The sequence below is a fragment of the Anas acuta genome, chromosome 5 (genome assembly GCF_963932015.1).
Source record: "Anas acuta chromosome 5, bAnaAcu1.1, whole genome shotgun sequence".
Classification (NCBI taxonomy): domain Eukaryota; kingdom Metazoa; phylum Chordata; class Aves; order Anseriformes; family Anatidae; genus Anas; species Anas acuta.
In genome coordinates, this window is record NC_088983.1 from 38,052,250 (window position 1) to 38,069,783 (window position 17,534).

At 35.5% G+C, this 17,534-nt stretch overlaps 1 protein-coding gene across 20 annotated transcripts in view; it reads right to left on the bottom strand.

The window, feature by feature from the left end:
* The window catches only part of GPHN (gephyrin), a 291,218-nt gene that overhangs the window by 41,197 nt on the left and 232,487 nt on the right, over positions 1 to 17,534 (bottom strand). For 10 of the 20 annotated variants that reach the window (XM_068684233.1, XM_068684245.1, XM_068684236.1 and 7 more), the window contains 2 exons: positions 8,579 to 8,621; positions 4,767 to 4,904 (listed from right to left, as the gene is read on the bottom strand). In XM_068684233.1, the coding sequence (XP_068540334.1) occupies positions 4,767 to 4,904; positions 8,579 to 8,621 (181 nt within the window). Of the gene's footprint in view, positions 1 to 4,766; positions 4,905 to 8,578; positions 8,649 to 10,988; positions 11,052 to 17,534 lie in introns of all 20 variants that reach the window. The other 10 variants (XM_068684230.1, XM_068684237.1, XM_068684240.1 and 7 more) reach the window with 2 other exon arrangements.

Sequence of the window (17,534 nt, forward strand, 5' to 3'; positions counted from 1 at the left end):
TCCTACCCCCCTGCCATGCAGGATCACCTAGAGATGGGGAACCTCCTCTTGTAATAGAGGCCATTAGGATTGCTTTGTAGCACAGGAAAGCAGAATCCATCTGACAGTATGAAGGAATGAGATGATTCCCAAGTACTTCTGCAAGGTGAATTTGTGTAGATACACACTTTATAGGTTATCAGACATGCCAAAAAATGAGAGACAAGAAACAAGTGTGTTCTTGCTTTACAGACTGACAAGAAAATCTATGCCCTTTTGGATTTGCTGGGAAGGCAGAGGACTTGTCTTTGTACACTAAATGGATGAGTTTTGCCAAAAAATGCACCTACTTGATTTGAAAATGTTCAGCTCTACTGAAGTGGTATTATAATGGAGATTATATTTTACTTAACACAATGTGATTTAATAAGCAATTATTTATAATTATAATAACGAGAACATTGCTGCACTCACATTCATAAATATTAGCTATTCAGCCTGAAGCAAATATTTATGTTGAATTTTTGAAATAGGATTTACCATGAACATTATAGTAAAATTTGTTAAAACTAGAAAAGCACCTTTGTGATGGCTATTAAGGTGTCTGTGTGTCTGTGATACACAATAGTGAAGCTAACAGAAAGCTCACTGAAAAAGAGAATGCAGACAGACATTCAAATTATAGCACAGAAAAGCCAGCTTTCAAAGGCCTAGTGAAAACAACCTCTGTTCATAGACACACAAAATCTTGTACAAAAGTGATGATTCTAATTTTAGTAGGCATGTTGTGTCTTCATTTTACTTCTTGTCTGCATGCAAAATCACACCAATTAGAGCAAAGTTGAACAGTATGTTCCTGGCATTCTGCCATGCAATATTTGAAGCGAATAAATGGCCAGGCTGTAGTGGGAATGAATGTCATTAAGGAGAGAAAAATATAAGAACTATTTGCCAGAGCCTTGGGCATTTAAAATGGAGCTAGTCAGAGCAGATAAAGGACAATCTGAAGTATTCCTTACTCTCCTTTACTTGGACAATTATTTGACTTTATTTTGATTAGTTGTAATTCAAAAAACATATTCTGAAATATTTTAACACCATCAAGCTGTGCAATGAGATGCCTATAGCTTTCTGATTCTAACACAGAATGAAGAATTACATGAAACTAATTTTTTTAATTTGGTTACTACCTTTTTTAAAGCTCAGTTGGTGAAAATGCTAAGTTTCACGAAGAACTTTGATTTCTCAGGCTACTGGTACTCAGACACGGTAGTGAGACAACAGGTACTGTACTAAAGGTGATAGATTTGTTTCCATTTCATAGTGTCCTGTTATGTCTTCAGTGTGATATGAAAAGGCAATGCTATCAAAACAATTGGCAAGTTCAGAATAAATAAACAGCAGAAAAGCATGCCCAAGCTCTACAGGTCACAGGGCTCTTGGACTAGATCAGAAAAAATGCTCTGTTCTGAGGCTTAAAGCCTCAGGTGTATGGATTGGTCTCTGCTTTGTACTTTTAGTATCAATTAAACTTTTGCCTTTTCGTAGCTACAGAAGAACAATCATTATCATGCTGTCTTAAGTAACTGCATCTAGCTGGAATAAAAGGCTAATTGGAGGCTTCATATCAGATATGGGTAACGGCAGGTGGAAAAAAGCTTGAGATGACTTTGGTTTATGGGGCTTGTGTAAAATGCCTTAGGACTGTCAATTTTGTATTTTTTATTTATATGGAAATGATCTATCCAGGCACTGACCAATATATTTACCAATGTGAAAGCCAAGTTTCAAAAGGTAACTTTACTCATCCTCCCCTTTATGTTATGAGAGAACAGATTTGAGATCTCACCAGGAGTTTTATATCTGTAGATTACAAGAATTAAATTTCTAGTATCAAAAAGTTGTGTCCTCTAGGATTTCTCCTAAAGGCTCCATCCTGAAATTCATACTATGGAGTCTTGCACCGCTAAATAACTGTAGACTTGTTGAAAAATAACTTGTAAGTCACGGTTTTGTGCTACAGTGCAAAGATAGAAAGTAATATATATTTGTTAATATTTGGTATATATTTTAATACATGTAGGTATAATTATGTGAATATTAAACCAAGTACATATCTTTACAGCAGTTTCAGACTTAAAATAAGCCTGAATTTTATGTTTATAATCAGGTAACATGAAAAGTATAGTGGAGTATCTACTAAGAAATTATAAAGTGTACTAGAATGCCTTCTCTTACCTTGACAGCATATTTCCATGTCATAGAATAAAAACAGAAACAATCAAATTGTCTTTGACAAATAAGAATATATCAAACTCTATACAGAATATAAACACCTAGACAAGACCAATTACTTCCATTCTTTTTCTGTAAGGACATTTTGAAGGCCATGTGGTCTAGACAGCATCACTCTGTTATTTGTATGGTAACGTTATCAGTATAAACACAAAATTGTTACTTAGCCCTTTTTAAAAAATATATATTAAAATAAATTAAATTGTGAAAACCTGTCCAAAGCATGTTGTGGCAGGCCATGATATATGCTGTGATTTTGTCTAATTTTACCATAGTTCTAATGAAGAGATTTACAAATCAGATATATGAAAAGGCTGCTACGTACTGCTGATACAGATATGACTGCATAAGTCTGGTGCTTACATATAAATAAATAGCGATGCTATTGTTATATATATATCAATATATATGTATCATGTGAGGATTATGCTCATTTTTTCTGTCTACCTAGAAGAATACTTCTAGCCACATTTTATTAACTTCCATGGGCAATATAGCTCCTGTCCACAAATACAAGAACAACATAAAAGAAACATAAAGATTGTGAGATGGAGAAAATGAAAAAGAAAGATAAGAAGACAAGACAATAAAACAAGTCAATATTTACAGAATCAAGGACAAGAAAAAAAAAAAGAGAGAGAGAAAATAACAGGTTATGAAACCTTGTTTTTCCCTACATTCAATACCACCCTTACGTCTTTGCTTAGTTTTGCACTACAAGTTTTAAAATCAAAAAACACTTTTAATGTAAAAAAGAATAGTAATGCCACCACCACAGTTTTAGCATTATAACAGCATTATATACTATTATCCTAGTAGGTTAAGAGTCATTATGATTTATATGTAACACATGACTTTTCATACATACACTTCTTAAGTGAATGTACTCAACATTGTGGTTCATTATGACGTCCACAAAGCACTGTCTTAGCAAAGACATTTAAATCTCATGGTAAAAAGTCAGTTGCAGTTGGGCTTGTAGATGACTAACTCTCTTTTACTGAAGTCTTAGGCTCCTAAGACTTTTTGAATTCCCTCTATATGTTTATACAATGATCAACCTACATCATCAGTGAAGAAGATTCCTGGATTGCAAGTAATGAATGCATATTCTTAAAAATTAAGAAAGTCAGCAGACTTTGCAGTACACGTTACCACAATAAAGAAGTAGTGTGAACAACAGCTTTATAGTACAATAGCACTATTCCTTACTTCCATTACACAATACGCAAGTAATGTTTAAGAAGAAACTCAAGACAAATCAGAAAGAAATGAGGATCCAAATGATAACAAGAATGAAAGGCGTAGTGTGCAAGGCATTAAAATTTTGAATCTTACCTATATTCACAGTCATCTTCCAGAAGAAATACGTAAACCATGTCAACACTTGTCAGCTAAAATTGGCCTCAAGATCAAGCCTGTCCACAGCCCACATTTCTCTGCTACAAGCAGAGCTTCAAGCATGCCTGGAGTTGGTCTTCCCAAGTGCATAGTAGAGAATGTGCACACATGGTAGTGGGGTCAAATCTAAGTATGCTCATGTCCAGACTACTGACAACTATCCAAAATGGTCAGATAGCTATGCTCAGGCATTCTGCATTCTAATCTGCATACTGCTATGAAAGTGCAGGGTGTAATATGCATATTCCTTGCTGGCCCAGTTTTGGTGCTATTCTGAATGCAGAATATGTGGTATCTTCTCAGAGATCTGTTTCTTGCTACCAAGGATGCACACCTTACTGAATCAGTATGTCAGTATGAAGACATCTCAGAGGTTTGTGGCAGCACAAAGATTTGGTGCTGTATGTAATTTGGTGCTGCATGTAATCTCTGAACTTTCAAGACAGAAGACAGAATATCCAACTCAGAAACAACTCTCCATTACCTGGAATCTGTTGATATGCTGAACATTTTGGCTCCTGAGGTGTGTGGTTTTGTTCATCACCTCGTCTTTTTGTTCATCACCACACCTTTGGAAAATCTGGAAGAATCTCTGAAGGAGGTTTCCCTGTCCCTGCCAACATCAGATGTTTTTGTATTTCAAGACTTAATCATTAATCTCAGACTGGAAAGGGGGTTAAGTAACTCTCCTACAGTGAGAGAACAAAGTGAGTCATCACAGTACAACTTGGAGCCAGTTGATATCTACAGAAGTCCATTGTTAAATCAACCACTGAGGCAAATTGTGGTTTCTTGGCTTTAGCTTTGTTGCATATGACAGAGACTATGAGAAAATGTATTTATATATTTCATTAGAATTCCATTAGAATTCCATTCCATCCTTCAAGGAGCAGCACCGAGCTCAATCCACATTGTCCTGACTGAAAGGAGAATTCTACTCTGATTACTGGCATTTCCTAAAGGAGTTTCTCCCAGAGGTCAGTCTTAGACCTCTTGCAACAATTATTAAAAGGGCAAGCACTTAAGAAGGTTGTAAAAAATGGAAATAATCACTGTACCACTCACAAAGAATCCAACTATATGTAAAGTACCTCTGTAATTAATGATTTCTGTTCCGAGTACTGGGGTCATTTCCAGAACAGTGATGAAGGCCTTGTCCATAGACGTCAATGGGAATGGAGACATGCGGTGTCTTCTTGCTACCTTGGTAATGTCAACAGCACTGTGACCTGCAAAGAGAGCACCAAGTTTATGTATGCTGCAATGCATAGATGTTAACAGTGATGTTCATTTAAACCAGTTTGCTGAAATACATCCAGCACTGAGATAAATTAATTTATTTACTTATCCCTATTGAGCATTTATGACAGACACTGGGAGGGTATTTTATTCAACTAGAATCAAAAGGGAGACTTAAAACAAAATGCAATTTACAGTGAAAAACTTCATAAAATCGTATATCCTTGCTGGCCATGAAACATGCACCAGAAGTCCTGATGAGCATAAAAGGATCAGTTAATCAGAAAGAGAAACCTTTCAAAGGTGATGCAGTATTTAACACTTCGGATGGTTATCTGAAGTTAACTCAGGTCTGTGAGCTGGCCTACTGCTCAGGACATTCACTCACTCATTCTGTTCTTTCACAGCCTTCTCGTGGGTAGCTGTAATTTGAGTCAGCCCCTGGACCTGCTGAGTTCCTTTATGTGTTCTTTCTCTCCCTTTCCCATTCAAAATCTACAATAATATCCCTGAAGAGAACATTAATATGCTGCAGCTTTGACTCTGATGATATGCACAAGATTCTGCATATCCCATCTTAAACACAGATCACACCTTTTCTCTAGCTATGGCTAAACCTGGGTGAAATAAGCAACTGTATCAGATACAAATGGTGAAAATTAACAGAGAAGAGGCATGAGTGTTGTCAGCACATAAAGGCTGGTACTTTGAAGCAGCTGTTGTCGTTCCATCTTCTGGAAAGAAGGATTTACAATATAATAACTTTACAACACTGGCAACCTAGAAATCTACAAGGACTCTACTGACTTGGCACAGATTATTACTACTAGTTGCTTATGTATTATTATGCTCCACAAATGCATCTCAATATGCTACATGATGCACACAGACAAAACATAAAAATGGACCCTGTTCCAGTCAGTTTGCAGCATAAGATTAAGATGGGAGTAAAAGGAGGACATGTTTCTCTTGCTGAGAAAGAGTAAACAAGAGGACAACAAGCTTTGAAGGATTTTGAAAATGAAAATAAACAATGAAAGAGATAGAACTATTGCAGTAATGCATATACAACAGTAAAAGATACAAGCCAAAGATTAAGAAAATTACATCTGTAGAAATATCATGAATGGATTTGCCTGGAACAAGAAGCTATTTGTGAGAGCCACAGGGGATGATCTAGAAATACAACAGGTATATGCATTGACAGGAAAAGCTTTATCAAGATATGCAAGAAGAATCTACAAGAAATATGCATAGTCTGTCTGCAATGAAATAGAGCAATGAAGAAAAAGCCCAGGTGACATCAATCAATGTGGAGTGTTAAGGGGGACTGTGGCTGGTTCATAGCGATCAATAAAACTTACTGGGGGATCTCTACTAGGGATCTCTAGGATTCAACGTCAGAGATGAGACGTGCAAAACAAGACAACACTATAGAGTAGAGGGATTTCAGCATGCAGACTAGTTGATTTTGTGTTTGACAGGTCAGAGGGTCTAAAGGGAAGGGATAAAAGAAGGGGGCTAAGGACATGGCTCTATAGGTCTGCAGAATAAATCCAGAGATTTCCGGAAAAAAAGATAAGAAGTCCATGGAAAAAAAATCTCTAAAATATCACCAGCAGTTGGCCACCTTCCCAATCCAGACAACGTAAGCAACAAAACGACATTAAAGCATCATGAGATATCATGCCTGGCTACATGAAAAAGACATTCCCACCAGTTTCCTGACAGTAATGAGGCCTGTCTGCAACTCTAAGAGACATTCAATATATCCTAATTTATGGATAATGATTGATTTCACTTGGCTTTTTTCAGTTCAAACTCAGCATGCTCCTATTATCTGGAAGTTGTCTGTCTGCCATCTTTCAGTCCTGTTGAGTTCCTTAATTGACAACTTTTATCTCATGTCCTTCTGTGTGTGAGCCTTTTGATCATCTTTAATATCTCCCCGTTTTTTCCCTACTCACTTGCTTTCAACTCATTTCCATCTAGCACTATCCTATTTAGTGCTATAGGCAATTCATAATTATATTTCTAAAACAACATAAATTATAGTAAGATAGCATTAACAAATTATACAAAGCATCATTTTTAATGAGACAATTTTGCTTTGCAGTAGCTTCTTCAGTATCCCATTTGCCTTCACATTCAAAAAACCCACCCAGATGATTACTTTAAATGTAGGCTTTTATAAAACAATCATGCAATCTAATTTTTTCCTTCAGATGATAAGGTTGCTGAATCAGTAATATCTGTCTATACAAAAATTCTTTCAGCACTGACACATGCTTGTTTAAATACGCTATGTGGTAGACTTCAGTAATTAATTTTTTGCAATTGACACAGTAACCATCTTTAAAAGGAAGAAATGGAGATAAATAAAACTGCCGACTTAATTCCAGTTCCAAGAAAGTTTATAGAAGAAATTATTGAAACCATCTCTTTGTAAATATTTAAAAGATAACATGAAGATAAACGCAGGCACTGTGAATTTGTGAAGCACAAATATCTTCTAATTGATTTAATTCCTTTCTTTAACATAGTAGTTGTCATACCGAGGAAGAGAGACACAGTTGATGAGATGTATTTTAACTATATTTAGACTTTTCACACTCTTAAAGATGATTTTCTGGTGCACAAACTAGGCAGAAATGATTCTAATTAAACTATTGCAAGATGCAAGTGTAACTAATGGAAAAACTGCATTCCTGGATTCAGCAGCAATCTTATTTTCCATTCTTAGGAGTGTATTTTGTTAGAAACCTCATAAAAACCAAGAAAAATACAAAGAAAGCATTTTTGAGGCAGATGGAAAACCCATGTCCTGTTTCCCAGACCTTTGTCTGCATATGCACTACTGAAAGAAACCCTGCTTAGTGCCAATGTAATTCCTGCAGGTCCAGCAGATTTCATATAAGATGTGCTAAAACCTTTTTTCTGTCTGTATAAAGTAAGATATTATTTTCTTAAAAGGAGAAGTTGGAAAAATGAAGGAAGATGATAGAGAAAAACGTGTACAGCAGTTAAAGCTGGGAAATTGTGCGACAGCAAAGAACCTTTACACTACAGCCATTTGGTGCTGGTTGCTGCACCACTATCTCAGAAGCTTTATCTGCAGCAGTAAGCAGGAAAACAAACTGCATGATCAAAATAGAAAAATATATTTATACACAACTTTACAAGTATAATGCCTGGAACTCCTGCTTTTTCTACAGCCCTTCATATCCTGGGTACTGAAAATACACTTGGGAACCTTCTGCCTTTTTCTGCCATCGTAAGGCACACTGGTTAATAATTCTTCAATGAGAACTGTGCTAGTAGTTTCAGTATCATCAATTCTCTGATGATAGGCAAATCAAAACAGAAACCAAACTCCTTTCCCATTGTTCTGCTGTAGTGCCTACAGGATTAAAAACTTATGTTTCTGAAGTTAAGAGTGAAATATCTATTACTAAAACAACATGGAAAGAAAAAAAAGGCAACTGTCAGTTAATATGTGAACAGCATAAGCTATTTATATTTTTACTTTCTCTTTGGACTGAAATTCATTGTCTTAAGTTATTACATTTCTTCTGCAAACTCATGTGCATCCCAGCTGACTATAATTTGCTATCATGTAGACAGTGTTAGTTTCACAATAGAGCTACGAAGTTTCAGTACTCACTTGCTCTGAGGATGTTCTCCTTGCTGCTGCACCTAGACTGGACCTGCAGAGAGAGCACAGAGTCTATGAGCTACAGAAGTTAACAAGAATGCAAAATACAGAGATATAATGGGCAAGCTCCTGGGATCTAAGACAGAGGCTCTACATATTTTCAGCAACATTCTTCCTTACTCTATGTGCGATAAATATGTTTAAGCAGACGGGTACTAGCCCCCCCCCAATAAAAAAACAAGATGACCTAAGGACAGATTAATAGAGTAAACTCAAAGAACACAGTGGTTAAAATTATGTGTTAAGCTCCATCTTAAGTTTATTTTAACAAAAAAATCCACATTTTCTTACACAATTGTAATTACAGAACTCTGAATCTAGGTCCTCTGTTTTATGCTTAGACAAAATACTAACATAACTGTGTTAGGACGTGTCTTAAAATTCCATTACTGATATTTTCGTGTATGATATAGAAAGATTTAAAAAACGGTTAACCTAGATTATACTGATTCTGAAGATATTTAATAAGCTTCAAATTGCATAGGCAACTCACAATTGTATAAACAGCTTCTGCCAGGAGCCAGATAAACTTACTTAATTGTTTCTGTTTGGTTAAAAGAAATGTTGTATTCAGAATGATTTTCACAGTGCAATTCTACTTTAAAAAGTAACTGTGTGAGAATGACTACTGGTTTCTCAATAAATCCTCTTCCTAGACGCTTAGCTGCCACTGTGCTATTCCAGATATATTGGTCTGACTCCAGTGAAATGGGAGGATTCACAATGGTCTAACGTTCTAGTAATGCAGGATATTTCAAGTTCCATCCAGTTACCATGCAGATTGGAAAAACTGGTTTTGAGGAGTATCAGTCCTGTAAACACAACACAGTTTGAACTTTATCTCTACAGAAGCATCAGCTCTTGTTAATTCTTCTCAGGTTTGGAAAGACACCATGTTATATAGTAAGACTGAACTTGCAAGTTTTTAGACCAAGTAATCTGAACAGCAGTCTGTCTTATGACAGGTCAGCTGTCTAAACTGGTAACACTTGAATACAAAGCTCTTCATGTGGACAAACCCCCAGCTGTATACGAGCTAAAGTAAACTTCACAAGACAAACATCTAAGAGAGTATGAACTGAATCCTTCCCTTTTTTACTTTAGTGACAGATGCATTGATAAATTTCAGTGAGGAATAATAATGTAAAACCATGTACAAAAAGTCAAAGAAGTGGAATAGCACAGATGACACTGAGGGTGTAATTTCCCTTGCAGAACGTTTGTCTTTGCTGAAAAAAAACAAAGGAATTAATCCAGATTATTTTTCAGAACAATTTGATTTGGAATTACAGAAAACTGTTTAGAAAGTGAATATGTATGGTCTGACATTTAATGAAGAATGATACACACTGAACCCCAAAAAGGCTGTCTTCATAAAGGAACAACCATTTAAGACTGAAGACAGCTGTGCCCACTTCTAAACCTCTTTCTTCTGTTCCACAGCAGCTTGCCCCAAATGTATATTCACATAAAAATTGGATTCTACAGCGCAACACAGTCTACTTATTGTAATGGAATAACTTATGGAAAGTAATGTTGCAACTTAGAGTGGATTATGGTGTCCTTTCCTGAAAAAAAAACTGTTGTTTAAAAAAAAAGAAAATAGAAAAAAAAACAAACAAAAAACCAACCAAAACCAAAACCTCCCTCCTTCCCACCAAAAATACTACACAAGAAAACTGCAAACAAAATATTAATGATGCCCAAATTTGGCCCAGAGTTGTTTTACCAGATTTTAAAGGCATGACATGTACACTCTTTCGGAGAAGTAAATATTTATCTGTAATTTACCAGAGGACAATTCTGGACCAAAAGGATGGTGTAATGATAGAATAGAAAGCACAAAAGAGAGAGGCATGGACTGAGAGAATTAGAGAAGCAGGATGGGACGTGGCAAGCCAACAGACAGTGTATGCAAAAGGAGACATGGGCCTATGTGTGTAAGACTACTGTTTAAAATGGAAGAGGCTCTCTTATTTCTCACTGCAAACCATATGAAAAGAGAAAACGAGGAATGTGCCTGCTGCAAAATAACCAAGCAATTCAGCAAACTGTGGAATGAAACTCAGTGAGATAACATAGTCCTAAAGAAAAAAAGGCATAAAAACAAAAATACAAAAACACAAACATTTGAAACAATCTACCAAAATAAACTAAGTAAAATATGTGATCCAAAGGACACAGATAAAAGCTACTAGAGAAGGAGGAAAAATGTTAGCAGACAAAGACAGTGCTAAAGAAGTAAAATGGAAGTCAAGAGAGAGTCTTCAACAAAGTGGAGGAACAGAAGGAGCCCAAACCCATAGCGCAAAGCAATGTTTGCGAATGGAAAACAGCTCCTTTGAGCAGTAATAGTTACTCTCGAGTTGTAGCCTCTATTCCTCCTCAGTTCATCTTTAAGCCCTTCCAACCTATAGTGGAGCTAGTGTATGGACAAAAACAAGAGATTTATAATGAACAGAGCAGCTGAGATTTGCAAATCAAATCTTCTAATATAAAATACGTGCTGACAAAGTTTTGCTCTTACAGTGTCCAAATGACAATGGTAACAAAAGACAGCTGGCTTCACACACAGCCTCCTACAGGTCATATTTTAATTCTGTGCACACAGAGGACTTCAGTGACAAATTTAAATTTACTTTTTAATTTATTATAACCAGCCTAAAGTTTACATTTTATCACTCACCTGATGGGCAACATATGCAGTATGAGAAATAATTTGCTTCCCACAGATTTTAAAAGCAGCTGTGGAAGAGGAATCCATGATAATAAAATAAAAGGCTTGACCAGCTAGACTTGATTGTTTCCCAACCTATGCTCACAGCTGCAGAATACAAACCATATTTTAACATAACTGACATCATAATTCATTATTATGTAATACCTGTTGCTTAATATGAATTGCACATTGATATCCTATATGCTATTTTTAAACATAACTGCTGTAAAATACCATTTTGATTAAAATCCACCAGTTTTCTAACACAGTTTTAGCTGCAATGGAGCGTTGTATCAATGAGGTTATATGCTTTAAAGTGCCTTTTATCATACTCATTATTTGTATGTTTTACTACTTTGTTATTTGTGACATTTACAAAAAAAAACTATATTCTTTTCACATCTACTGCAAAGTAAAGATTCAATATCACATTGCACATAGTACCATGAATGATGGGGGCAAGTGATCAGTAATACTATTATTTAGTATAATTCTTTTCATTCAAAGGCAGTTACAGAGATAATACACTGTGGCTGTCTCTCCTTACACAGGGAAAGTGTAGTTTTATTGTTTCTCCATTCTCTAAACCCTTGGCTCACAATGTATCATGGCAGAAGATAGAGTGGGGCTATCATCCAGTAGCATTCCCCTGTGTAGTTCAGGCAGAATGTAACAAAACCCAAAACATTCAATTCACATTACTCTTTCTTTGTTGTTGTTGTCTTTTTTAAAGCAAATTGGATTTTATGTTCTTTAAGATATAATTTCATCATGCTAGAATGCAGAGTAAGCCTTCTCCCACAGGCTGAAGCATTAAATAGAACGTGAAATAAAGTACTCCAAAATAAATTAAGGGAATGGTAAAATAAAGAAACCTACTGACAATTTCTATCTATCAAACATGATTGGTCTGAAAAATGAAATCAATGACTACACTAAATTGGATTTATTTAAGTCTAAATGGTGTGCTTTGCTGCAAATAAAAATCAGTCCACCAAAAAAAAAATAGAAAAAGACACAAAGAAAAGTTCATGCTAGAAGTGAAAAATTAATGTGAAAAAAAAAAAAGAAAAAAGAAAATTGAAAAAACCCTTTAACGCTTTACCATGATTATTAGGAATGGTTAGAGAAATTACTTACCTTTTTAAAGTCATAACAAGATTAGCACAGAGTATTAAGTCAGCTCTTCATTATGGGAGGTACATACAATTAGAAGCCGTTGGTTATAATAAATTGCAAACAATGATGAAGAGTTTCCAGCCCAATATGAAAAGCTAACTCTTATGGGAGTACATTTCAACTTAGTTTTACAACATGAAGAACAATTCAGAACAATGACATTAAAACATAATCTATCACCAACAAAAAGAGCCCATTTTTTGATATACAGAAACTGTAGGAGGCTAACCCATAATCATCATCGTTTATGGGAAAGCATATTGCTCCACTTTTAGGAAAGCATGCAGAACGTGGAACCACCAGCAGAAACCCAAACATATACACACACAGAGGACAAAGGTACAGGAAAGGGAATGAGTTCGCCAAGCTGTAATGAAGGAAGCGGGATACGCAAAGCACAGCAGCAGCTAACAATTTGAGAACTCTATTCCTCTTTAACTGTCTCATAAATGCCAGATCTGTTTATGAGGTACTCCTCACACTACAAGTTACTTACAGTCTCTGAGAAAGTGTATAACTCAGGCAATCTCTACGTGAAACTTCAGCAGTATTATGAAGACAATTTATTCTGCAGGATGTGGAGAAGCATGATGTTGCTGCTTTTACTGTGTGCATGTAATTTACTTAAGAGGTAGAATCTAGCCATACAGTACAGACCGTGACTATTTCACATATATGCTTCTTATAATTTCATAATGCATAACATTCCAGTGGCAAGAAATATCTCAGTGCCACTCAAGCTTTAGTACATATTGCAATGGCTACATTCTCTTTTCAAATTGTACTGTAGTTGTTTTGTCTGGAGAAGAGGAGGCTCAGGGGAGACCTTACTGCTCTCTACAACTGCCTGAAAGGAAGGTGTGAGGGGGCTGGAGGTCGGTCTCTTCTCATAGGTATCCAGCAACAGGACTAGAGGGAATGGCCTCAAGCTGCACTAGGGGAAGGTTAGGTTGGAAATGAGGAGACATTTCTGCTCAGAAAGAGCAGTCAGCCACAGGGACAGGTTGCACAGGGAAGTGGTGGTGTCACCGTCCCTGGGGGTGTTTAATGAAAGGCGGGACGTGCTGCTTAGGGTTTAGTGGGTGATAGTGGTGGTAGGGGGTTGGTTGGACCAGATGATCTTGGAAGTCTTTTCCAACCTTAATGGTTCTATAATTCTTCCCTCAAATATTCTTTTTCCCCTAAGACTGTAATATATATTAATCTGCAGCTAAATACGTAAAATAAAAATAAAGCAAGAATAAGAATGTCTCAAACTGGTCTAATAACACTGTAAAAAGTATTACTTTTGGCCTATGCAATACATGTAAGGTTAAACTAGGGAAAAACTGAAAAATATAATGAGATGCATTGGCTTCATTAAAAAAGTTGTTTTAAAGCTAATCTGAACAACAGAGAGAATTTGCTCATCATTGAACTAATATGGAATATAAAAATAAGGTTGTTAAAAAAAATCACAGCTGAAGTACACCTGGAATTGCATACTTCCGAAAACTTCTAACAAAGTATTCGAGCATTAAATAATGTCATTACAAGCTGCAATCTTCCTATTTCTGGAATGAATCCTTATTCAAACAGCACTCAAACTGAGCTGAAAATTCAAGGTCTTCAGAGATACTTTATTGCCATCTGAACTGGACAACAGTCAGTTCAAAACTAGAGAAATGTTTTTTCTTTGATACTGAAAACTTTTCAGAAAAGGAAAGTGAGCTCTAGGAATTTGGTAGTAACAAATATTACTCAATACATTTTTAAAAAGGAGAAGCACCGTTGGTGGGATTCACCTCAACAAAATTTAGAAATGAATAATGTACTAGTCTACACATGGAATTACTCATTCAGAGTCAGTGGGAAGAAACAAGCAAAAATCATCTGAAAGCAAAATTATTTTAGGAGCAGATTTTAAAGAATTATTAAAGTGTTATGCTTGGTAGGCTTTACACTAAAGTAAACTAATCTTCAAATCTTGAATATGTCTTTATGTCTTCAACTAGATATTACTACATTCTCCTTTCTGAGGTTTTTCCTAGTCAGCCACCTTTTACATAAAATTATATTTAATTTTGATCATTGTTTCCCTGTAGACTATAAACACATACATGAAATCTTAGGGTCAGATTACTGTTCATCCTAACTGCTCTCCAAACAGGACAGTGGAAGTGGATTGATGAATACACCACAGAAACATGAGGGTTGAATTGGTTCCTTTTACAGGAATGGTATACAAAAAAAAGACATTATTCAATATTTAGAAAAAAAAAAAAGAGATCAAAAGGCAAAGTACAGTCTTCTGGGATGCAAATATAATGCTGAATATTCATTGTCTCTCAAATATGCTACTACAAACTGGCAGCATTGAATTCATTGATAGTTGAGAATAAGAAAGAGGCAAAGAGAAAGGAAGTGTGTTATTTCTTCACAGGAATTTTATGAAAAATTTACATTTGCATAAAGAAAAAAAAATATTTTGTGTTCTTAAGAGTATGGGACTGCATACAAGTAATTTATATGAGTAACCCTGGAAATAGCATGTTTCTGTGATATTCCAAGAGCTGTTCAGGGCTCATTCAAGATCATACTGTTTTTGTTCAGAGAAGCAATATCAACTATTATGCACAAGTCTCAAGAAGGTGTGCATCTTGTATAAGCTAAAGCCCGTATTAAATCAAGACATAAAAAATATCGTCAAATAGTTTCTGCCCAAACTCCAACAGATATTTCTATTCAGCACTAACAGAATCCTTGTGGGATTTGTAAGATACAAAAAATCTCTAGGAACAATACACTTGGGAAAAAAAAACAATTCTCCTACTTGTATCATTAACTGTAAGGAAGACCTTTAATTTGTTTGAATGAAAATCTTAAATAATCCCCAAATGCCCTGGAAATATTCTTCAATTTGAGAGGTAGATTGTGTAAATATAGGCAGAGTGAATAAATTTCCTTTCCTAAGAGATATAAGAGAATGAGATTCCTTCTGCCCTTAGTTTTTGCCACAGACATGAGAATTGTTTTCCGGATAGGATAGAATAAGATAGGACAGAATAGGATATTTCAGTTGGAAGGGACCTTCAAAGATCATCTAGTCCAACTGTCTGACTACTACCGGGCTAACCAAAAGTTAAAGCAGATTATTAAAAGAACAAATGTTTTGACCAAAAAGAATGACATAAAATTAACCTATATATCAGAGATTCTTTGCATCTGCTTCCAATTTCCCTCCATCTTGTATTCCCCATCATTTCTGGGCATTCTTTGTAGGGAAAAAGTTTAGAGACTTGAGTCAGCTGTATTTTTTTTCCCGAGAGATAAAAATGATGCTAACTACTGTAGTTCTACTGGCATACAGACATACCTATTACTAAAAGGAATCATAAACTAAGCAATTATCTGTTTAAAAGCAGTAATATGAGAGGAGGAGAAATTTAAATAATTTACCTTAATTGGTTTGTGTGTGTATACAGGCAGGTGTTCTGTATTTTTGAACTCCTGAGAGCAGTATACTTAATGTGTAACATTGTACATAGATATGCTACCTGTATTTGTTAAAGAGCACTCATTGGATTGGTAAAAGAAGTCAAATATTCTCCTTGAATTCCTTCCTTTGAAAAACCCTGTGTGGAGCTTTCAGAATTTTGTATGCTGTGGAATTATCATGCCACCATTCAGTCTGATTTTCACAGAACCTCATACCCTGGCAATCTGACTGACACATCAGCCTTAGATGTGTTAGATAACTGAGTTATATCCTGTCTCACCAGTATTCAGATTATTTCAACTCCTTGCCCATTCCAGTTCAACTGACTTTAAGCTGCTGTCAATCACATGGACTAAAAATAGAGAAGTGATATATAAAACTCTTGTCCTCAAGTACACTATAAATTACTCCCTAACCTTTAACATACACTAACAAGATTGACATTTTAAAATGTTTCATTTCTATTACAAGCATTTTGCTTTTAAATGAATTTTCAACTGTCTTCACATCTGTCTTCCTTGACCCAGCAACAACCAACTTCAATGCAGCATGAAAACAATCCAATTTGCAAATTACTGCAAAATAAGGAAGCTATTCTTCTTGAATAGTGTGAACCTCGAAATCACATTTCAAAAGATTTTGTGAATTTCAAAATAAGTTCTTCATTCAAACACACTCAAGTAACATTTAAGTGAAACACTTGACGGTTATGAAATATCTGATCAATATTACTTGTGCAGCCCAAATTTTTCTTTTGACCTGTAGGCATTATGATTTCTTTGGAATTATTTTCAGTAGAACTTCTGCATGAGACAAGATAAGGCTATTTCATTTTAACATCTCTGTTCAAAAAGTGGTTTCATGTTTCACTTACTAAACACTTTCCAATCTCTGTTCTGAACAGAGAATTATGTAGGCCTTCATAGATTTCTCTGTTGTGCTGTTTTCTACAAAATAAAATGTCCCTATACACATGAATAAATTTATTTTTAAAAAATCTTTGTGAAGCAGAGGGATATTTTTACCTTACAAATGAGAAACTGAGACATAGAGATGTCTAGACTAAATTTAACTTGACATGCCTACATCTGGATTTATTTCTGAATGCAAAGCCCCTGAGCTGCCATTTATTTCAACTGCATTTGGACTACTCAGCATATGTGAAAATCACTCAGTACATGTCTCAGGAAGGACATAGAGACAATGATTGGCCCTGAAAATGGTTTAAGAAAGTTTTCCAGCACAAAACATGAAGTTTGCATCAGTATGGAGACAGAAAATGTGACAGTCTTGTTTGGTAACCATTCTGGGCTTTCTGCTACAGCACTGTTTTCTGTTCCAACAGCCAATTGTCTCACCTGAACTGAAGGAAGGAGAGGGGTGCTCCCTTTACTATCCTTAATAAAGTCTGTACTTACGAAAAGTTTAAATTTCAGGAATTAGGTGTTTAGAATCACATATGACAAAGAACCAAAATGATTTTGCCTTACAAAAAAAGCATGTTTCCCACGGTTTTGTAAAATGACATG